Source organism: Zea mays, chromosome 3 (assembly GCF_902167145.1).
Source record: "Zea mays cultivar B73 chromosome 3, Zm-B73-REFERENCE-NAM-5.0, whole genome shotgun sequence".
Taxonomy (NCBI): domain Eukaryota; kingdom Viridiplantae; phylum Streptophyta; class Magnoliopsida; order Poales; family Poaceae; genus Zea; species Zea mays.
In genome coordinates this window covers 99,014,649-99,039,223 of record NC_050098.1, presented here as the reverse complement: position 1 = coordinate 99,039,223, position 24,575 = coordinate 99,014,649, and the positions used below count along the sequence as shown (strand labels likewise).

General features: G+C 43.5%; 1 protein-coding gene across 2 annotated transcripts; it reads right to left on the bottom strand.

Annotated features, from left to right (window-relative positions):
- Nucleotides 1-114: 114 nt before the first annotated feature.
- Nucleotides 115-24,277, bottom strand: LOC103650432 (probable Ufm1-specific protease). 2 transcript variants are annotated; one of them, XM_008676000.3, is made up of 13 exons: nucleotides 23,892-24,277; nucleotides 23,458-23,805; nucleotides 22,120-22,370; nucleotides 21,727-21,811; nucleotides 20,719-20,891; nucleotides 19,156-19,246; nucleotides 18,917-19,039; nucleotides 18,613-18,660; nucleotides 18,438-18,514; nucleotides 4,465-4,553; nucleotides 3,235-3,346; nucleotides 626-728; nucleotides 115-545 (listed from the first exon to the last, which is right to left on the bottom strand). In XM_008676000.3, the coding sequence occupies exons 1-13, from the start codon at nucleotides 24,091-24,093 to the stop codon at nucleotides 316-318; spliced, it is 1,932 nt and encodes a 643-aa protein (XP_008674222.1). In that variant the 5' UTR covers nucleotides 24,094-24,277; the 3' UTR covers nucleotides 115-315. The 2 variants fall into 2 exon arrangements, with proteins under 2 accessions (XP_008674222.1, XP_023157745.1); XM_023301977.2 differs by having other exon boundaries at nucleotides 20,719-20,885.
- Nucleotides 24,278-24,575: the final 298 nt, after the last annotated feature.

Sequence of the window (24,575 nt, the reverse complement as noted above, 5' to 3'; positions counted from 1 at the left end):
TTTACGTGCTAATTTTCAGTGCCAATGGATACAGACAGACCCTTAGTTTACCAAATACACAGACTCCACATGTTAAGCATGACGTCTCAAGCAAAACGTCTGCTTTTAGTGTTATGCCTGTAAAACTCTCATTCGTTAATTTAATTTAATTTACTCACTACAAATTTATTAAAAAAACAATATAATGTCTCACTAAATTTTTTTTACAAATCATAACTTCTGCTATCGCAACCATAAACCTCTATCACAAGCATAAATATCTGTGCCTCGTGAACCTGCACGTCTGCACTATTAACATATTGAACAATATAGGTTTCACACCATGTTTGGCCTTTGGGGTAGTAGAAGGTTGTAGAACTTGTCTTTCAAGAAGAAGCTTCGGCCTTTGCTGTCGACAGACTTCTTCCATCCGCACCATCCGCCATTTACAATCTTTTTGAGATCGTCAGTACCAGTGTAGTGCGGATCAAGGATAAGAAATGCACAGTCTCCACTGGCTCCGTTATAATCAACTCCCAAAAGGGTGTAAGCCAAGACTCCACCACCTGGATTTGCCAATTCTATGTCAGCGAACACTGTATATCAAACACGTTAAATATTAGAACCTTTAGACAAAAGCACATACCAATCATCACAGGAGTTCCCTGGGTTTCAAAATGCCTGGCAAGTTCTCTGCACTTTTCAGGAAGCTCATCGCCAGACCTCACATTGATAACCTTACAACTCACCTGAAAGATGCAGTTTCTGCTCAGCAGACATGGAACCACGTAGTACGGTACGCACATAATAATGCCAATAATGTTGTGTACAAAAGGATACATAAACCAACCAGGGTGGTCCATATACACTGTGTGCTATTTTTTTTAAAGCAGATCACATAGGTATCAGGCCTAAAGTAGTCCATATGATTATGAAGCAGCCATACTAATAAAAAACTTCCACCATCTTCCCTCCCCACCACATACAGTCGACGTTTCCTGCGAACTCGCGAGCACCAGACCCGGTTTGGGCTGACCTACGGCCGTATGCATCACATCACTGCTGAGGATAGACGGTTAGGTTGGTGTTGAGGCCCGATCAGTGATGGGTGGTGGGGGAGGCTCAGGATGTTAGTCCTGATGATGATGGTGCTCCACTGAAAATAAGTGATTCGCCACCAGCACCTCATTGCTGGTCCACATGCACAATGAGGCCACTAGTAGAGACGTCCACGCGCAGCAAGGTTTCCCCTAGCCATCTGTGGACGTGTTGTGTTGAGGCTCAGAGACATCGCCATAGACCGACACGCCATGGAAGTAGGGGTGCGGCATCATGGTCCACTCTCATCTAGGTAAAAAATGACCTTCCTTGCCAAAAAAATGTTAAAGATGGCACGAAGAAAGGTCTATTTTAGGTAGGGAAGACTGATTCAGGGTAGAGATTGTTAGAGGAAATAAAAACCCGAACCCTAAATAGGGTGGGCTGTTGTGTATATATATGAGCAAGAGTATATGGGCCAAAGCCCAATACAACAGCAGATGTGCACAAGTAGTCTAACACCCCCGCAGTCGCAACTACAGCCACTACAGATGTTGACTGAACCAAAACTCCAAGAACACCGTGGAGCGGAGGCCTTTGGTAAAGATATCGGCAAATTGGGAGGTGGTCGGGACACGGAAGACGTGGACAGCGACACGCTTGAAGACAAAGTAAAGGTAGAAGTCCACATGCTTGGTGCGTTGATGCTGCATAAGATTGGTGGAGAGGTAGACCGTGCTAACGATGTTACAGTAGACAAGGGTGCCACGAGCGAGATTGCTATGAAGCTCCTAGAGCAGCTGATGGAGCTAGGATGCCTCAACCACGTCGCTGGCCACAACGCAGTACTCAGCCTCAGCGCTAGGGCAGAAGATGACAGGCTGCCACTTCGAGGACTAGAAGACGAGGTTGGCGCCCGAGAACATGGCGTAGCCTAAGGTGGACCGGCACGTGACCAGTCGATGTAGACGACCAGCTCAGATGGTCGTGGCCGAGGATGTCGTGCAGGAGGTCAGAATCCACTTTGCAGCGATGAGGTGTGGCTCTCGCAGGGTGTACATATGAAGGCACACCTAATGGACAATGTTGGCAATGTCGAGTCAGATAAAGGTGGTGACTGGTGAGGTACTGAAGAGCTCTAGCGAGGCTCCGGTAGGCCGTCGTGTTACCGACCGAGGTGCTATCGTCATTACAGACCTTCGCCTAGGTGTCAACAGGAATGGAACATGACTTCCAATCAGACATGCCAGCTCACTCCAGAATGTCGATGATGTATTGGCGCTAGGGTTACAAACCTCGCTCGAGATACACCGGATTTCGGTGCTTTTCTCGTTTTCGTTACTATACGAAATTGAAATTTCAGTCCGAAAAATTATATATTTCAGTTCTAAATTCAAAAAAATACAAAAAGTCTAACTTTGGTCAAAACGAAATTTCAAACAGTGCAAACAAAGTTATAAACCCTGATTGGTGCTAGTGAAAGCAGAGGCCATGCGCGACACTCCACAACAACCCCCAGGAAGTGGAGAGAGCCCAAGTCCTTCATAGCGAAGTCGTGCTGCAAAGAGCGATTGTGTGCTGGAGGAGGGCAGGGCTAGATGTTGTAAGCACGATGTCGTCGATGTAGAGCAGGAGGTAGACGGTGCCAATGCAAAGTCGGAGGATGAAAAAGGACATGTTCAACTTGGCCAAGACGAAGCCAGGGAAGACCAAGTAGAAGACGAAGCGACTGTACCAGACTCATTGTGCCTGCTTGAGGCCACACAAAGTGTGTGGGGGGTGATACAGTGTTCACATGTTGGTGCTCCAGTACGGTCATCACTACCCTCATAATCATCCACACTTGTGGTAGAACCAGCAATGGTCACTCAGCCTACTTAATACCAATTGGTAGCTACACTGTCTCAGCTCGCAGGTATGCCTAGGCAGCATCATTAAACTTTTAGAAAAGGAGTAAATCACAGGAGCAGATGTTTTTTAGGCAGTACATATCAGTGATGTTTGGCCAACGGCCAGAAATTAAGATATCTAACAAAATTTTAGTTTGCTTGCTGTTTGTCAATCTTTTGTGAGATTTTGGCAAGTAGATCATGAGACCTTCCTATTGCTTACATGCCAAGCAAGTCTTAGCACGTAAGTAATACCATATGAGAAAAAGTAAACTAACAGTCCACCAGATTGAAAAGAAACATGATGGAAATAATATTGAAAACTCACGCCCAGCAGTTTGTCGAGGACAAAGCTTAACTCAATGGCTCCGATCCACTCACAAGATCCAATAAATGATGGATCCTTGTCACCAATTTCAACAAGAACTTGCTGAATCTCCCTGAATAAGAATGGAGTTGGAACAGCAATATGAATCAAACTGACATCATATATTTCAATAAAAGGCTAGAATGCAAGATTCCTCTATCTTTCTATTAAAAAGCATTTGTTCAAACTACACATTTTATGGCCACGTCAAATCAATATTGACAAATAAATTGCAGTGACAGTCTGCTGTGCCTAACATTTGTAGCATATGGGAATGGGCATGAAAAACATTGCCTTGGTCCCTTACAAAACGAAGGAACCAAACAATGGTAGAAAGGGATGTTTGATTCACATTCTTCATATTCATAACATCATTTGGACTAGGGGTGAAAACAAACGGACATGGATGGATAGTCAACTCATATCTTACCTTAATGTATTTCAATCAGATTCGGAATCGAATACGGATAGTTAGAAACGAGACGGATACGGATACAGGGACCATATATTTATTCGGAATCGAATACGGATAGTTAGAAACGAGACGGTATTTCAATGATTTCGATGTGAAGATGTGTTCAAACAAAAATGTGATGTACTAAAAAGTTGTAGATCTCTTCGAGCTCTACGATTTTCATATAAACTTTATCTTCATCCGAGTTCATATGTAAAAGTTACGAACTTATAACAATAGTACGCATAAAAAGAAAAACGGGTACCCGTATCCGACCCGAATATCCGGGTATTTACCGGGTAGTCCTCGCTCCGTATCCGACCCAAACCCGAAGATACACTATCCAAGAAGTACCCATTTCCGTCCCGAGTATAAAAATGTCCAAATCTGTATCAAAAAACGGATATTCGTACTATCCGTATCCGGTACCGGACGGGTCACCCCTAATTAGGACCGTGCATGAAGCTTTTTTTGAGACATTGAAATGCAGGTGTTCATTTTCTGAATTTTCATGGGTGCAGATTGCAAGATGGTGTCATGTAATAATGCTATGTATTAATTTACTTAGCAGATCCTCCTCTTCATGCAAAATGCAGGCAGAATTGCAGATTTCTAATTGTTTGATATACTAATGCTAGAAAGTCAGAATTATCAGCTGGTCATAATCCTAGGGTCAATTTACAGACAATATGGCCAAGTTATACTTATTCAAGTCCACAAGAAAAATAGGCACAAACCTGTGAGAAGGAACATCTATTGATGAATATTGTTGCAATCTGTACCAAGAGACAATTGTTTGTAGAGACCGATATGCGCATCCCCATCCCTGAAACATTGGAAGAAAGTAAGACTTGACGACCCAAAAGAGGGCACAACAGTTTAATTTCTACAAATTAGTGAGGAAATTCATAAAAGCCCAATGCTGGACCTAACAGGGCAATTTCAGAAAGGAAGAAGTTTCGAAACGCGACATTATAATCTGCAGCATGATCATCTCACTGAAGAAATATACACAAGAAACCATAACAAGCATATCCTCTGAATGTATTCTATGGTCAATAATGATTTTTGTAACAAATATACAAACATCAACAGAAAATTGTATAGTTTTGTTTATCACTATGACGAGAGTAAACAAAATAGAAATCTGGATAAACACATAAATGTCTATGTTGCAATCTGTGTGAATGTGCCTGTTTAGTAAGGGTTCTTGCCCTTTTTTCTTAATATAATGTTACGCAGCTCCCTTGCATATTTGAGTAAAACTGTCTTATTCTGAACTTTGAAGATGTTGAGAAATATGAATCCGTACTAAACATATAAGTACATGAACTTGCACTTAACACCATCAAACTTTCAATTGAAGTTTCATTTGCATTGAACTTCAATTATTTATTGTATGGTAGCAATGTTGTAATTAGAGTTTGTGCAGAGAATAGTGAAACACCTCACACCCCTTGGGTTGGGTGGCTTTCGTATATGTAGTCACATTGGACTTCAGTTATAATTAGACCCCTAGATATACATATCTAACACCCCTGCATAAGCTGCATCTTTTTAGGTCAGGAACATGAAACGTGGTAGACAAAAGAGTGCCCTGTCCAGCAACAGGCAACGGGGAACCATCAGTTGTATCAATAATGAGAGAATGAGATGGAGCCCGCATCGAAGAAAGATGGGTGGAATAAGGAGTCATATGAAAAGAAACACCAGAATCAAGAATCCAGGCATGTCCACCTGTCAAAGCTAAAGATTGTGCTACTGAACCAGCGACTCCCGGCGGTGCAGAGGGAGCAAGGCGATGAAGGAGCATGAGCATCTCCTGGGTAGCTGGACCTCCAGTAGTAGGATTACTAGTCTTTGAAGAACGATAAGCAACCCTTGATTCTTCTTCCTATAACAGAAAGACTCCACATGTCCATCCTGTCCACAATGATTGCAATGAAGACCACTACCCCCTCCACGTGTAGAAATAAAAGGGTGCTAACGACGGTGTTGGGGGCCTTCGGCTTCCGAAGGTCCTCAAAAACATGATTTAACAATGTTTCTGGAGTAAAGTACATTAACAGGTATCTTCGGACTCGGATCAGAGCCACGGTATGAAGAAGCACAAAGAACACGAAGGTTGGCGCAGAGCCGAAGCTGTGTGTAGAAGAGCTTCGGAATAGCGGCGGAAAAGGAAACCGACTTAAAGATGAAAAACCAGATTAGACCTCGAAGAATTATCATAGAGTTATTGATAAATGTAAAGGGCATTAATGTAATTTTGCGTGGGCTGCGACCCATGCCTATAAATAGGTGAACAGTATCCCCGTACTGTTCACGCTGATTTGGCATTGGCTTTTGCATCACACTTGTACTTTTACCTTCTCACGAGCTGAAGGTACATTTGTAATTTGATATCATTTCTATTTTTCTATCATAATAAAATGGAAATGAGTCGACAATAATACACAATTGTTTATGTTATCTTTTATGTTTCATATGATTCCTTCTTCATTATTATATTTTATGCTGATGAAGGTATGTCCTTCATAACCTTCGTCCGAAAATCATTATATCCTTAGGGAAATAATGCTCCGAAGGACGAAGGATATTAACATTTAACATTTTGTGTTGCCTTGTTCTTGATTCATAGCATTTGAGAACAAGTCCCCAACATTGGCGCCCACCTCCGGTGAACTCACTTCCATTTTTTGAGTCTTGAACACTTTCGGCAAGCATCACCTTCGTCATGCCGCCGAAAAAAGCTTCAGCGACAGGGGCTGGTACTTTACAGCCGCTGGATCCCAATCAGGACGTCCTTTCTCTTAGAGAGGCCCGAAGCCAGAAGAGGAAGGCTATTAATCCGACACCTCCGGAGGATGACCTGGATCAGGAGATCCAAAACCTGGAGATCCTTCAGCAACAGGTGCAGCGCAAGAAGGAGAAGATGGCTCGTCTAGCTGATCTTCAGAGACAGATAGACGAAGCTTCTGAAGAGGTTCGTCATCTTGTTCAAGATGATCAGAGCCGAAGGCTTCCACGTAGAGAGCCCCATCAGGAAGGCTTCCACAATGAGGACGACTGGTATGAAGATTTCCATCATGGAAACTTTGCTTTTGATGATGCTTCTCCTCTCTCAACAGAATTGCAGGCTACACCATGGCCCCAGTCCTACAAGCCACCCCAGCTCCCCATGTATGACGGTCATACAGACCCCAAGCAATTCCTGATGAGTTACGAAGCAACCATATCTTCGTATGGTGGCAATACGGCAGTCATGGCAAAATCTTTTGTCATGGCCGTCAAGAGTGTTGCTCAGACCTGGTACTCTTCTCTTCGACCAGGGACAATTACTTCTTGGCAGAAGTTGAAGGATATGCTGATAACTAGCTTCCAAGGGTTTCAGACGAAGCCAGTTACTGCTCAAGCTTTATTTCAGTGTACCCAGGACCACGAAGAATACCTCCAGGCGTACGTCCGAAGGTTTCTACGTCTGAGGGCACAAGCGCCAACAGTGCCCAATGAAATTGTCATTGAGGCCATGATTAAGGGGCTTCGGCCGGGACCTTCAGCGCAGTACTTTGCCAGGAAGCCACCACAAACGTTGGAGAAGCTGCTCCAAAAGATGGACGAATACATTCGAGCTGACAATGACTTCCGCCAAAGAAGGGAGGAAGCATTCAGGTTCTCTGAAATGACCAGGGGCTTCGGAGGAAGATTTCACCCGAGGCACGTCAGGTCAATTCATAACTCTGCTCAAACGGATGATCGAGGGAGCCAGCAGCAAAGGCCGCAATATTCTTCACAAGCTTCGGGTCAGCAGCAAAGTTCTTTTCGGCCGCCAGCGCCAAGAGGCAGAGGCGCTAGGGGCTTCGGGGGAAGGTTTGGAGATCAGCCAAGGAAAATTTATTGCCTATTCTGTGGTGAAGATAAGGGCCATACCACCAGGATGTGCCACGTTACCATCCAAAAGCAGAAGGAGATAGCAGAAGCAGCTGCGCAACAAAGTCAGCCGAAGCAGGTCATGCATACTGCTTCCACTGTTTTAAAGGCGTCGCCTAGGCGACGCCTAGGCGTCCGGGCGGTGGTCTGACGCCTAGGCGCCTTGCCCGCCTACCTCGCCTAGGCGTCTAGGCGGTGGTCCAACGCCTTGGAGCGCCTTAACGCTTTAAAAACCATGACTGCTTCGTATCATTCGCCTTATATTCCAGAATATGTAGGCAATCACCCTGCAGCCTCTGTCGCTTCGGCAAGCCAACCCCAAGCATCCTGGCAGAATCCTCCACCACCGCCGCCGACGCAGCGAGGACAGCAACCAGAGGGGAGCCAGCACAATCACCTTCAGAGGGATTTCAGAGAGGAGTCCGAAGCTCGCACAGTCAACAGTACTGTGCCAGAGTCGAAGCACATTTATTGATGAATATCCTACTTTAACAGCAGCTCTTTCGCATTCTTACATTCAGTATTACCTTTTTGTTAGTAAGGAACAATTATGAGGAGTTTAAGTGTCTTTTATCGTTTTTCGATTTCTTGTAACACTTTCGTCTAGTACCATAATAAAAATATGTCTTTTCCATAGGCTTGATTTGCCGAAGCATACAAATTTATGGTGGCATGAAGGACCTTTGTATTACCAAACATTTGTCCTAATGGACAAAGTACAAATTCCTCGAAACAGTAAAAAGTCGCTCCTAAGGGAACGCAGAGTAAGTTTTCTGAAACTACAGCGAAAAATAAGCGCTGATTCCGCCGAAAGTAAAAGGCGAAGAAGCTCCTAAGGGAGGCTTACAGCGAAAAATAAGCGCTGATTCCGCCGAAAGTAAAAGGCGAAGAAGCTCCTAAGGGAGGCTTACAGCGAAAAATAAACGTTGATTCCGCTGAAAGTAAAAGGCGAAGAAGCTCCTAAAGGAGGCTTACAGCAAAAAGTCAGCGCTGAGATAAAAAGTGTGTGTGCTCTATTACAGGGATATGAATCTGCGGCACAAATATCATTTTTGCATAACATAACATCATCACATCATTCTGCATAACATAAGCATCATACAGCATATTGCATGTGGAACAAGAAGGGGATACAGTGTTGGTCTTCGGAGAATATTTTGGAAAAGAGAAGATCGTGCTAAGACAAAATCAAAATGAAGTGTAGCCTCATCGGAAACGCAACACAAAACTTTTTTATAGCTTCGGAAAATATTTCACGAAGCTTGGACATTTTTCATCAGAAAAGTAAGCGAATTCTTGTGATATAGAAAGGATTTTCTTCACGAAGCATGAAAAGAAGGGAAGGTGTTTTTTCGCCGAAGGCTTAAAAATGGTATGTATGCAAAGTTTCATGCATCGTAAAGAATTAAATTATAAATAGATTATATATTACATTTAAAGTTACAATATATTACACATTTTTACGTTTGAAATGTTTCTACAATGACACTCAATCCTCTTTAAGCACTATCTCTGCAGCTTCGTTCAATAGTTGGTTGACAACCTTGTCCATAATGGCTTCGGCCATTTTTCTAATTTCATCATCCCCCTTCGGGTGGGAGCCCGGAGATGCCTCAGCAGGTTCTGAGGGAAGAAAAGATACGGCTATATTACTATTACAAACCGAGAACAGAGTCTGGAATTAAAAATTACAGCATGATAAAAACCATTAATTAATATCTATGTGCCCTTCGGGCTCTGTACTTTTCTCGACAGCTTCCGCTACTTTTCTAGCATCGTGGATGCCTTTTTCACTCCTTTGAATAATTTCTTGCGCCAATTCTCGGCCGCCGTTATCCCAGATATCGGTGAAAAATTTCCCGCCGACCATGCTTGCTTCGAGTGAGGGGTCTTTAATGTCTTCAGTGGACAAGGTAGCTTCGGACTGCGCTAAGGATTTTACATGCTCGCAGCCTTTCTTCTCCAAAACAGTAGCAATCCCTCTAGCACCCGAAAAAGCGCAGATGTCGCCGCGGCTGTTCAGAATTTCCTCGAAGGCCTCTGCTTCGTGACTGATCCATTCCATTGGACCTTCAGGATTGCCTCTTGAAAAATTCTCTTCGCTAGAGAATGCGCCAACGCTGGCGAAGCTGGATTTTATTTTCTTGACGCATTCTATGGATTTAACATAGCATTTTCTCTGGGATGCACGAAGCTCCTTAACACTTATCTCTAAATGATTGGCCAATTGATCACTAAGCTCTCGTTTTGTCTCTTCAAGTATACGTTCTTCTTTAGCTCTAGCTAGCTGTTTCTGAAGATCTTTAATTTCACGTTTTTGAGCTTCGGCCTGGGCTTTTGAAGCAGCTTCGTCCTTTTTTACCTTGTCTACTAATGTAAGCAGAATTTTATCTTTTTCCAGAGCTTCGTTTCTCAATTTAATAACTTCTGATCGTAGATTGTTGAACGCGATTTCATAGCTCTCGTCTTCGGCACTCTTTTGTGCTCTCAATGCGTTACTTAGAATTAAACCCTATATGAAAAAGAGTTCGTATAAGAATAAAAGAATGAGTTACGAATTATAAAATTTCCAAACATCTAATTCCCATACCTTCAGGCTATTGTACGCAAGACTATCCGCGAGATTTTCTTTCGTCATAGCACATAAGCCAGCTTCAAGCTTCGGAAACCCCATACTTCTAGCCATCTCCCGGCAGACGGACAATTCTTTGTTGTCTGGGAGGCAGTATAGGAAATCTTCTTCGTTCGTCCCATTGAACACTAGTGCCCCCTTCGGATATTTCAATTCTTTGGCATAGTGATTAGCTTCAAAAACTTCTTCTTCCGATAACTTTTTCCCCGAAGCATGTCGCACGATATAATCGTATATTTTGGAAGATGCTTTGGGGGCAGCGCTATCAATTTCTTCGACCAAAGTTGGCTCTGACATTTTCACTTCTTCGGTTGCCTTTGCAATTTTTGCTTCTTCTGCTTCCAAAGGTATTACCTTGGTCGGTTCTGAAGGCCCGGTTTCAATTCCAGTCTGTTGCTTCGGAGCTTTAGCAACGGATACTTCAACAAGCGCCTCAGAAGTCTCAGCAGTCTTCTTTGGGGTTGCGCTTGGAAGTTTAATTGTTTCCAAAACATCCAATACATTAAACATTCTTTTTCTTTTTGGGGTCACTGTTGGCCCCTTTTTAATTTTCGCTGCTTCAATTTCTTCTGAAGGACTTAAAATTTCTGATATTTTCGCTCCCTCAGTTGATGCTTTTGCTTCTTCCATCTTTTTTGTCGATGGCACTTCGGCCAGCTCTTTGGTTTCTGGTAACAGAATTTTTGGTTCCTCCAATTCTTTTGTTGTTGGTTCTTCGGCCAGCTCTTTGGCTCCTGGCAGCGGAGTTGATTCCTTAGCTTTGGGGGCCGAAGACGTCTCACTACCGAGTTCAGGTACTGTGGCTAGTTCAATGTAACGTGGCCGGTGTGTGAGAACTTTCACCCTTTTTCTCTTCGGCGCCGGCTCGCTAGGAGCAGCTGAAGCAGTTTCTTTCGCAGAAGTCGTATCTTTCCTTTTCTGCCCCCGCACTGGATAATGGTAGTCGGGGTACACGAATCCAATTGCATCAAAAACTCGGTTCAGTCTTTTCTTTTTTCGGCCTCCAAAGGCCGCTGATAATGCAGTATCTTCGGCTTTCGAATATATCCCAAGCAATTCATCACTTACAGTCTCAATGCTCTTTAACCAATCATCATCTGGTTCAACGAACTTGTCTCCATACTTGAATGTATACTTCAGCCTGACTAGCCCACCTTCGTCAGTTTCTTTAACAGTTTCTTTCGGCATTTCCCAATTATCTGCAAGAGGCCATACTCTGAAGGCAATGTGTTCTTGTATTAAATCCCTTGTCCCAATAAAAGAGCAGACTACGCCGAAGGCCCGTTGGCATTCTTCGGCTGCTTCATCCATTTCTACCTTCGGTTTCCGGAGTCCGAAGCGCTGCCAGATGGGGCACATGATGACATCCTTAATATCCTCTCGAACCTTCAGATCATTTTTTACATAAAACCATTCTTTCATCCATTCTCCGGGCCATCTCTTACGAAAGGTGGGCACGGGACAGCTTGATCCAGAGCGAGCGCCGAAGCTGTAGCAACCAAAGTTGTTATGATATTGCTCTTTACCCCAGGGCTTCGTTTCATATAACAATTCATGTATATTGCAAAAGCTTTTCGCACTTGGCTCTAGACCCTGACTCTTCGCAGCCCAGACGAAGATTCCCATTCTTATTATTGCTTCAGGGGTAAGTTGATGAAGGTAAACCTGATATATTTTCAGAACTTGTACCACGAATCTGCTTAAAGGAAATCGTAGCCCAGCTTTTAAAAAGCTTCGGAAGATAACGACTTCATCATCTTCGGGAGTCGGCACAGTTCTTTCTCCGGCATCTGCTCTCACAATGGACATATCTCGAAAGTATCTCCCCTTCATGTTTTCAAGGTGACTTTGCCCAATAGTTGATTTTCCGAAGACTGAATGGCTTGGTCGCCATGGCCGATCTTCGGAATCTTCACCCCCGTTGTCTGCATCGTAACTGTCACTGTCACCAGTATCTTCAGATAAACCTTCTAAAATCTCCCTTGTAATCTTCTCTGTATTTGTCTTTGCCATTGACTCAAGAAAACCCAGATGCATCTCTTCAGAAAGGCTCAGCTTCATTTCGGCAGCAATCTTCTTCTCCTCAGACATTCCTTCGGAATTCTTGCCTCTCGCTTCCGAAGCTTAAAACTACGGAGGCAACCAAATATTTGTAGGCAGAAAACTATTTGAGCAGGTAAAACAGATGGCAAGAGAGCGTGCCGAATAAATTGTGGCGAGCCCGTATTTATAAACCCATTATGTCGGAGACTGGAGGGTCCCATTTGCCAATGACTGTTGCTATTCTAGCAAAAGGAAGGTGTTTTTTCGGACCTTCGGCTCATAGCCTTCGTCCATTTCGCAATCTGAATTTATCATTCTAACAAATTAATATTGTGAGGGGCTACTGTTGGGGGCCTTCGGCTTCCGAAGGTCCTCAAAAACATGATTTAACAATGTTTCTGGAGTAAAGTACATTAACAGGTATCTTCGGACTCGGATCAGAGCCACGGTATGAAGAAGCACAAAGAACACGAAGGTTGGCGCAGAGCCGAAGCTGTGTGTAGAAGAGCTTCGGAATAGCGGCGGAAAAGGAAACCGACTTAAAGATGAAAAACCAGATTAGACCTCGAAGAATTATCATAGAGTTATTGATAAATGTAAAGGGCATTAATGTAATTTTACGTGGGCTGCGACCCATGCCTATAAATAGGTGAACAGTATCCCCGTACTGTTCACGCTGATTTGGCATTGGCTTTTGCATCACACTTGTACTTTTACCTTCTCACGAGCTGAAGGTACATTTGTAATTTGATATCATTTCTATTTTTCTATCATAATAAAATGGAAATGAGTCGACAATAATACACAACTGTTTATGTTATCTTTTATGTTTCATATGATTCCTTCTTCATTATTATATTTTATGCTGATGAAGGTATGTCCTTCATAACCTTCGTCCGAAAATCATTATATCCTTAAGGAAATAATGCTCTGAAGGACGAAGGATATTAACATCTAACATTTTGTGTTGCCTTGTTCTTGATTCATAGCATTTGAGAACAAGTCCCCAACAGACGGCAATGGCAACTGGGGAGCACAGGTTGAAGACGAAGACCAAGCAGTCAAAACCGAAACCAAAGAAGACAACAGACCAGTTGTACAAAGACGAGTTTCCTCATTATGAACATCAAGAGCATCCACCAGAGACACAAAGGTTACGAGCAAGTAACTGACCGCAAAGAGGCTCAAACTCATCATGCAGATGAGTCAAGAAGTTATATGTGCGACAAAACTCAAGGTCAGTCTTCTAACCCATACAGATTTCACATGTGCTAGGAGATATCTGTGGACCAAGAGTATCAAGCTGACGTCAGACAGCAGACAACTAAATGTAGAATTCATCAGCTGTAGAATCTCCCTAACGTAAAGAATGCTCCTGACGAATAGCAGCAAGATAAGTAGAGTGACCAGGACGCTCGTAGCGATCATGAAGGGTCCACATCTAATGAGAATTGTCACACTCAATAACCTCTGCAACAAAGTGATCCTCCATACTAGCACTGAGAATAGAACCAGCTCGAAGCCTCGAACATCCTCATCTAGCCAAATCCAATATGCATTATATTGAACCTCATATGATGCCAGTTGATCATCATAATATGTAAGAAGCTGCTCCTTAGCGTCAGGAGTAACCGTGTACGATATCACAAGTTGGGTAGGAGCCTTAGGGCAACACAGGTAGGGAAGCTTGCCAGTAAGAAAATCCCACAGACAAGACCCTGCATATGCCACCATACGCGAGGACCGAGGAACCTAGGAAGGAGAGAGTAGGAGACGTGGATGCCGCATGGGGTGGCGACTAGGGAAGGGATACGCGAGCGCGCATAGAAGCGGGGAGGGTGGACAGTGGACACGCGAGACGACGCGACGGCAGAGGTGGACACACGACCACGGATGGCGGTGCGTGGAGTGGAGAGGGGCTAGGGCAAAGGCCGGAGAACCTAAGCGTCTGATACCATGTAGATATTAGTGAAACACCTCACACCCCGTGGGTTGGGTGGCTTTCATATATATAGTCACGCTCGACTTCAGTTACAATTTTTTTCTCAAATACGCATGAGAGCTGTGTATCATTATATTAAGAAGAAAAATAGCCAAGGTCAAAGCGACAATACAAAAAAGTTAAGCCTCATGGAGGCTAGGTACAAGCATACATAAAGGGATCCATAAATACAATTAGACCCCTAGATATATCTATACCACTATATAATCCACCAGTTTAAACTTTGCAAAAACCCATTGTTAGACAGCCTATTTCCTTCCATGTTTAGGAGGTTTCCTTCCCTATTAGGTGTTGGCTGATTGCCCCTAATTAGGTGATATCCTTCCCTATCAAGTGTTGGTTGATTGCCCCTGATTAGGTGTTAATGGGTGATTTTGTTTCCTATTTAGTGTGAGATCTCCCTGATTGACTCCCTGATCATTGTTTCTATAAATCAGGTGGAGCACAATCTAGTAGAGGTCTATATATTTGTTACCGACTCCTAGCTGGTGAGTCCGTAACCTTGGTTTCCAGGTATCCTTCAATGGGGAGTGGAGAGGGAGATTGGAGTGGCGCAAGGTGTATGGAAGAAGAGGGCGTCGATCACCCAGATCTCCTGCGCGAGCGTCGTGCCTGGCCAGGATGATCCCAGGTGATCTCGCCCAAACAAAAGGGAGATCTTATTCCTGGTAGATTATTACAGCTGATGCCCAACCGCCTTTATAGCCATAGGCGGTCTGGATCATCTGAGGATAGACATATCTACTGCTACTATTTAGCCACATAAAAAGAAACTAACCCATTATTTAGGAACTGATTAAACATAAACTATTCCTGACTTATCTCTTCTCCTTATTAGGCGTTAGTTTCTTTTCCTGGCGCCTCTTCCTTATTTCTACGCCTTGTGAATTGGCGGCCCACAAAAGCATCTATAACATTTCCCTCCTCTCCGACAAACAACTCGTCCTCGAGTTGTATTTCTGGATATCTTCTCTTGAACTCATTACATTGTTCCCATGTAGCATCAGTCGGCTCACGTCCAAGCCACTGGACCAGTAACTCCCAGACACCTCTATTTAAACGAGCCTTCACTACTTGTGCTGAAACCGGAAGTACCTTGCCATGCAGAATCGTTGGTAAGGGGTACTGGTGCGGATGGGGGCTCCCCTTGGAATTTCTTGAGAAGTGCCACATGGAAAACATCATAGATTCTTGCATTGGTTGGCAGCTGTAGCTTATAGGCGACCTCTCCGATGTGTTGCAGAATTTGATATGGCCCATAGAACTTAGGTCCTAATTTGGACATTGCTGCTGGAGTGACACCCACTGCCGACCTTTGGTGCAGACGCAGCCAAACCCAATCGCCGACAGCATACTGCACATCTCGAGGCCACTGTCCTGCGCCTGCTTCATTGTTACCTGAGCTTAGATTAGCCTTTGTTTGATGTCTGCCAAGAAAACATCTCGATCCTGAAGTTGCTGATCGACGACAGCTACTCTGGCTGTCCCAGGTGTATAAGAAAGCATTGTTGGAGGGTCCCGGCCATATACAATCCTGAATGGAGTGCACTTGACCGCAGTCAGGTATGACGTATTGTAACAAAATTCAGCCTATGGAAGCCATTGTAACCAAGTTTTTGGCCGATCACCTGCCAAGCAGCGTAAGTACATCACAATAATTCTGTTAACCACTTCCGATTGTCCATCGGTCTGGGGGTGAAACGCGAAACTAAGTAACAACTTGACCCCAGCAAGGTGAAAAAGCTCGGACCAGAAGGCACTAGTAAACATTGTATCTCTATCACTTACAATTGAGCACGGAATACCATGAAGGCACACAATCCCTTCGAAAAATGCCCGAGCCACGGTCACTGCGGTATATGGATGGCCAAGAGGAATAAAGTGGGTGAACTTAGAGAACCTGTCGACCACTGTTAACACCACTGTCTTGCCACCAACCTTAGGAAATCTTCAACAAAGTCCATGGAGACGTCGTTCCAATTTTCCGATGGTACTGGCAGGGGTTGCAGCAAGCCTGCTGGATGTAGATGCTCAATTTTATTCCGTTGGCAAGTGGCGCACGCTTGCACAAATTCTCTGACCCGTCGTAAGGCATGCGGGCTGTAGAAGGATGCTCTCCATCGATGTACAGTTTTCTCAATGCCCTCGTGACCACAATTGTGTGTTGCTGCCAGGATTTCTGTCCAAACTGCTGAAGCGTCCGGGATGAAGACCTTCCCTTGAAATAGTAGCAGACCATCAGCTTTCGTCCATCCTGGTTTTGCAGTTCCAGCTGTAATGGCAGCCCAAAAGCTTAAGACCTGTGGGTCGGTGGAAGCTTCATTGCGAAGGGTCATTTTATCTCAACAACGTTCTCGTAGCCCCACACATCATCCATAATCTTCTTTCTGTTCGTCGGTTCACCACCAACAGTTTTTGTTCCATTGAGTTTGACCCCTCTGGTTTTTTCTGCGAAGGATCTGGCCACCAGGACCCCTCTTCCCCGGTGTGACAGCGTGGGGCCACTCTACACGCTCCGGACTTCCACCACCGGCGCGTCCCCACCTCCCGTCCTGGTCTCCACCACTTGGCACTGTCGTCTCGGCCATCCAGTACCCGACGTCATGACCAAGATTACCAATGGTTTAGATCCTTCATATAGTAGGGGGCATTTTGATGGTCTCTGTCATGCTTGTCAGTTAGGTCGACATACTCGTCTCCCATTTATTACTTCTCGGGTTGAGCAGGCTTTTGATCTGGTTCATTGTGATCTCTGGACCTCCTTGTACTCAGTCTATCTGGCTATAAATACTATTTGGTGATTTTGAATGATTTTTCCCATTTTCTTTGGACTTTTCCTCTTCGGTTAAAGTCTGACCACTTTCACACACTTCTTCACCTGGATATCCACCTAGTTTCGTCGCCCAGTCTGTGCCCTGTAGTGTGACAATGGCCGCGAGTTCGACAAACACGCCTCCCGTTCTTTCTTTCTCACTCATGGCGTCCAGTTATGTTTCTCGTTTCCCTACACCTCTGCCCAGAACGGCTGGGCCGAACGCATGATTCGCACCACCACTAATATGACCCACTGCCTTCGCTTCCAGACATCGCTCCCCGCCAGCTACTAGGCATAGGCCTTGCACACCGCCATACACCTCCTCAACTGCCTTCCCTCGAAGGCGGTGAGCCACCCTACTCCCCGCTTCGCCCTGTACGGCACAGCCCCCTCTTACGACCACCTTCGCGTGTTCGGTTGTGCCTGTTATAATAACACTTCCGCCACCGCCCCTCATAAGCTATACCAGTCACGAACACAAAGAATAAAAGAATGAAACAAATTGAGGGTTGTAAAGGTGCAGAGATGAACAGAAGGGTGCAGCGATGAACAGAGATGAACAGAGGGGAATTCAAGAGAGGAACAGATCACAAGGAGAGGGCAGCCACCGGAATCAAACAATCTGCTGGTAGAACAAGGAGAGGGGCAGAGGGTAGCAGCCAGTTTTACCAAACCCTAACACTAATGGCCCTATTACCAGCCCATTAGTCGTTCCCATCCAAACTGGGCCACAACCAGGAGTCCACGACAAAAAAAGATCCTAGTCGTCCCTACCCAAATTGGACGACTAATCGCGCTTAGTCGATGATTAGTCGGACGACCGAACGATTAGTCAAGCAGATCGGGTCGGACTTCCTAGTCGCATCAACAAAACCGACTAGCCCAACTAATCGCGATTAGTCGGACGACTTGAAATCATTGGCTGCAAATTCATCTCACTTGGGGTTCAAAATTCACAATAACCAACATCATATATGGAAGCAACTATATGAATCTATGATCTTTTATGAAGGTTGGAAAGCAATCTACTCTATATGTTGAATAAAACAAAATGCAAAAGCAACTTTAATATAATTTACCACCTAAACATCTACAGGAAACAATCTAGAAGGGAAAGGTATTGTTTAATAAAGTTGATCTTATGCATTAAAGGAAAAAATGTAAGATGTAATCCCCCACGCACTTAGGTCTGGGGAATGAAATTTCCATGCAGACCTACAAATTATCATATCCATCTGAACAAACACTGAAGAAACAATTCAAAATTAGATTGGTTGTTTGTATCTCATACATTGTCATCAATACCATCGTGAAGATAATGATAATACTCATATGAACCATCAATCAAAGACATAACACCTCCGGATACTGCAATAAACATAAAACTTTACGTCACTATCTCCTTCTAGAATACATTCACCAAATTTCTTATTTTGCTTAAAGCAAGAAATAGAGATACAACTAACCACCACTAGATGGAAGTTCTCTGTGGATGTCTCGAAGCAGCGAAGAACCTGAATGTGATAACATACCACAATGGATGAAAACAAATTCTACTTCCTGAGGAATTACATATACAAAGATAAGTTCTTATCTTCATGTTAGATGAAGTTATTAACTTCTCACATAGTATAATATGATATTTTGCAGTTCTTATATATATTATACTTTGAAACATTTTTTGCACAAAGTTACCACAAGATCCCACATGTAATTTAGGGGGAAAACAGAGTAATGAAGCATATGTCGCAACATATGCATGGTGAATACCACTTCTTGGCATGCTTTTCTTCCTCCTTCCCATGCCACCGAAAGTCAATGCATTAGAAATTCGCAACAAAGGCCGATCTAAGGGAAGTCCTAGCCTTAAATGCAGTTCTTTTCGCAGCTCACCTGTAAATAATAAAGGATATTTTTAGATAGAGACAGAGGCAGTATTAAGGTCCTATATTCACTCTCGTGCTTCAAGAAAGAATTTATGAACTTTTCAGAAATAGAATTTTTCATACTTTGCCTCTCCTCAGTCTCACCATATCTTGTATTGTATATAGCTGTTACTGGAACATGCCAACCAGAAGGAATAAAATGGAATGGTTGAAGCTGCAAACAATGTCAAGAAACATTTGATAAAACATTCTAATAAGAAACTAAAGCTTTTAATTATCATATTTATAATGAATGACATACTATAAAAGAATCAGTGTTAATGATTAAGAGAACATGATTTGATTTGCATGCGTTGAAAGACAAACATCAAACATGCAACCAAGAAAATACCAAACAGATCCAGAATAGTATGTTTTACTTCTTTTTTTATTTAGTAGTCATAGTCTAATCCATAATACACCAATACGCTGATAATCAAATTCACAAGGCCTAGGCTCCACCAAGGTGCAATTTTTTTCCTTTGGATAGTGGCCCAGAAAAGATGTTGGGCGTCGATCGCTTGGTGAGGACTGAGGAGGGGCTTGGATCATCCAGATTGCTGTCCTCTTTGTGATCAAGAAGATGAAACGGTGCAACACCTCTTGGTCTGTTGCGTGTTTGCTAGAGAGCTCTAGTTCAGAATAATCTCGTTGGTTGACTTAATGCACACCCGGCTCGGTCGTTTCAATTTTCCAAGACTGGTTCCTTTTGACGTCCACCACTCCATCCTTGAGGGTCTTATCAATCAGGATACCTACTCCATTTTTGTTTGCCACTGTTCCTGAGTACCATAGTTTGAAACCAGTGTTCTCCACCTCCTTCGCTTTTTTTCCTTTCCATTTTGTCTCTTGGACACAAAGGATACTAACACGCCTCATTCTCACTGCATCGACTAACTCTCGTAGCTTACCTGTAAGGGACCCTATGTTCCAACTACCTACATGGATCCTAGTCGGCTCAACTAGCTTCCTTACTCGTCGAGACAGATGCGAAGACCCTTGCACATTTGTCACTACACCCGGGCACAGATGTAGCGCGCCACTAAGGAAGCGACGACCCGATCCTTACTCACTTGACACCGCATCCAAATTAAATGGGCAAGGGCCGGAATGCCACCCCCTTGGTGGCGCGCCGTGTCGTGATCTGGATAGGCCTTAGGCGTAATTGAACCAATTGAGCTCTAAAGGGTCCTCCTATAGGACTAAAACAAAGATAGGCCTTAGGCGTAATTGAAAGAAGACCTTGCTTGCCCTATTTAACTTGTCCTCTGAATAGTCATAGTGCTTGATCCGTATATGTGTAGGCCCCACCCGTGGGTAATGTGTCTGTTGCCATCCCTAGGTTCTAATGTACATAGCACGTTTGTAACTATACTTCTTTGGATGCCTACTAGTGTTTCCTTGTTTTTTTCTTTCTTAATTAAATGACACAAATCTTCAATGTCGTTCAAGAAAAATTTATCTGCATGATATGCACTGACAAAGCTTTTAAACTCCAAAATATGCAGCAAAAATATTGTGTTTTTTGTCCGACCAAGGTTTCAAGTAATTTGTAACAGCCAAAGCCATATGTGGTTCAACAAAAACAAAAATGTGTTGCTTAAGTAAAGGCAATTAATCAATTGTGACATTAAACAAATCACACACCTGTGCTTGTTGAGTTATCTCTGAAGCAATAATTCTCTTCATTACAATCATCTGATCTGCTAATCCTGGAATAACAAGTTCAGATACAGCAGCCGCCACTGGAAAGTCTATTGATGAGTAGCATAGTATGTCAAGCTTCAAGGTGATTACTATGAGGCTGGCAGGTGCTGAGGCTTTGAAAAAAGAAAAGAAGATATTTTCAGTAACATGAGAACCCATATTACCACAGTTAAAGTGAACTGAAAGAGAAAAAACTAGGATGGAATCAAGAGAATTGACAAGCAAACTTCTGTTAGGTCTTAGGACATGCTTGGATCCTATGAATTGGGATGGATTGAAATTACTGTCTTGGGCGATCTTGTTTGGATGAACCAAGAATTGGAAGCAAACATTATGCACATTTCCACAGGCAGAAACCACAGCCTACTTCAAATTCAAAGGCTCAAAAGCGAGAAATACTATTCCAGACCACCCCTCATCTCTCTCCCAACTCCTCCCAAGCGCCGCCACCCCCTCAACTCTCTCTCTCTCTCTCACGTGCGTGAATTCTCTGGAAGGAGACAGCAGGGCCAGGTGGAGGTGGCGTGGGAAGATGGCAGTGACAGCAACTTAGAGATGAACAGCACCATGGCCATGACCGCTGGCTGGTCCGAGGCGTCCTGTCCACAGGTCTGGGTACGTGCGTTGCGGGACACAACAAATGAGGTGGTTTGATGATTTCCACGTACCTTATACAAACAGCTTTTGTAAATTAGTTCTTGGAAAAAAATTATGTGTACATCCAAACAACAATGTTATTATATACTAATTAAATTCTAGCCAATTCAATTTCCATGAAAGCAATTGTTAATCATATTAATTAAATCAGATCCAATTCATAGGATTCAAACAGATCCTTACATAATTTCGCTAAGAAAGAAAATGTATGTCTGGCAGTAATATGTAAAGCACAATGGTGAAAAAAATCAACTTTGAGAAGCAGAATTTGAACACAGGTAACATAATTACCAGGAAAATACTCTACCACAGGGGTACCGCCAGGCTTCAAGCTAGGCGCTGATTGGTTGACAGTTATTGCAATTGCATCTGCAGTCTAGCAAACAGAAATTGTAGAAAGTTTTGACCCAAGATGCCATGTGATACAGAAGTATGCATGGAAACAGCAATCTGCATTATCCAACTATAGAACTCCAGAAAAGAAATGGCACCTCATTAGCAGCTGCCTTTCATATATTTTATATTTACACACAACCCCTCAGTTCAATTTATAACAGATCTTCATGAAAAAATAAACAATTATACTCAACTTTGATGTTCAGACAAGAAAGATAAGCGAGCCAATAATAACTACAGTCCTCAAAAATAACTTTAAAGAACAAGTTTGGTTGAGTTTCAGCTTACCTCTCTTGTCAATGAGAGGTCATACCTCTTTTCTGTGAAGAATTCTGAACAAGTTACAATACTTGTGGTACAACTGTCTGTTCTTGAGTTTCCATGTGTATGTGAATCAAAGCTTAAATCATCGCCACGCAAGATAATAGAACGATGTGATTGACTAGATGTAATTGGCCCCTCAACTAAATAATATACATGAGGATCTCTGAGTTTAGCAACTGTAGATTCAATAAGTGAAGAAAACTGTCCTTCGATGCCTTCAAAAAATTAAACGTAACAAAGTTATCTCATTCACGTAAGAAGCAAATAGTTGGCTCCTAACTACCAGACGCAATTGCTTATATATCATAAAAAGAGCAAAAAAACAGATTTTATAAACAACTAGTGCAGTTAGACATGATTATGCATGGTCAAACCTTTTTGTTCTTCGCTAATTTAAAAAAGAAAAAAGAAAAGGGCAGACCCAATGGCGGAAGCTCCCATCTAGGGAAAGGATTAACCGAGGCAAGCCACACCCTCCCTCCGCAAATGCAAAGAGGCTGCTCCACGACCTGGTGACTCAGGGAGACAGCTCTCACCACTGTTCTTTGTTCTTCTTTGTTCTTCGCTAATTACAACTTTAAAAATTACACGGGGGTTAGTTGTAGCCGCATGTTCTTCCACCTTCACCTCTAAAGGATATTCTGTGAACGGATCTAAGACTGCATGTACATGCAAACTCTATGTGCAAGATAGAAATTAGTAACAAATTTGTTCATGATAAATAGGTTCACGGACACAGTTCACCATTTTAATATTTGATTAATTTGAATTGTTACATTAGCTCACTGATTTGATCCAAAATTTTAATTTCAGTTGGAACAAGAAGCAAGAGGCCATCCACCACTTCATGTATGTTGTTACAATCATATTGTTTGGTTTTAGGTTCGAGATTATACTGAATATATATGGCAATGCACAGGCTCTCTAATACCTTCTTTCATGATTGAATATTTGGCAGCTTAAGAAATCACATAGTTCAAACAAAAAAACACCAGCTATGCAAGATGTAGTAAATTGCAAATTTGCAACCTTATCCAACCAATTATTAGCTTCAAGATAATAGGGTGGGTACTGAAATGAGAGAACAATGGGGTTTTTTCTAAGCACAAACTAAGGTAGAAACAGTATCTTAACACTATAGAATAATCCAAAAAAATTGAACCGGTTGCAGCGAAAAGAATTCGCAGAACTCCAATTTCTTCAAATAGATGTCAAGGCACATCATATCATGAATGATCAACTTTTGCCCGTTCATTTGTACAGTAAAGGACTAAACAGACAGGTAAACTTCCTAGCATTTACCAGAATTCACGTCAGGCCTAAGATAGAGTGGAAGCTTCAGCAGCAGTTCGCAGCGCAGGAGGCATCCCTTCTCCCACAACAACCTCCCGGGCTCATCCTCCCATGTAACCACAGATCCTTCCACCGAGTTCGTCCATCCACTCTCAGATACAACAAATCGAATCTCCCCAGTGGCTGCATCCATGTGGCCTCCTACCAAGCCATGGCTCGCTGCCACACCAAACAGCAGCTCCCTCAGCGCCCGAGCCTGCTCCAGTGCGCGAGTGACGTCCGCATCAGAACCCTCTCCCCCCACGAGCAGCACCCCTATGATGTCGAAACCGCGTGGCAGCAACCCCCGGATTTCGTCTGCGGAAGGCATAGAAGTATAGGGACATCGTCAGGACTCAGGCGGAATCATGAGTTGTTGGGAAAAGTGGGTTGGTGAGACTTGCCTGCTTCCCTGGGAAGATCAATGGCGTCATGGTCGCCGTGAATGGGACGTAAGACAGCAGCGACGGTGAAGGGAGGGAGAACGCGAGGCGCACCGACGAGCCAGCGGAACCAGGAGTGCGAGGGCGGGGAGAATAGCGATATCTTAGGGCAAAGGAAGCTGAGGGCTGGGCGGCCGCGCGAACCGGCGACGAAGGCGTCCATCGGCGGCGGCCTTGTTAGCGGCAACGCAGACGGCTCTGCTTTTAGGGTATGTTCGGATATATTTTTTAAAGGGAAAGATCCATGCCATTAAAGACCCCATCTTTGGATATTTACTATCAAAAGGAATAACTCTAAATATTTATCATTCAAAAATGCAACGATACCGATACATAGCATTCTGTTTGCTTCCGTCGGACAAGGGCATTCTTTTGTCAAGCAGTCAATTCCTCTACCCGTTCTGTCCTTTTCAGTTTCTCCAGGATCGAGGCTTCTCCTGGCAGCCTCCCCGCCGCCTGCACATCTCTCTGGCAGTGGCGGCTGCCTCCACCCCGCCCAGAGCCCTCATCCACACACGTTCTCTATCGGCGACCCCTATGTATCTCCATCTTTTCCCTTCTTCCTTTGTTAGTTTCATGGTTCTAGTTCATCTCTCTTTTAGTGATCAAGAATCAATCCAGAATTAAGTTGTATAGATCTTGCTG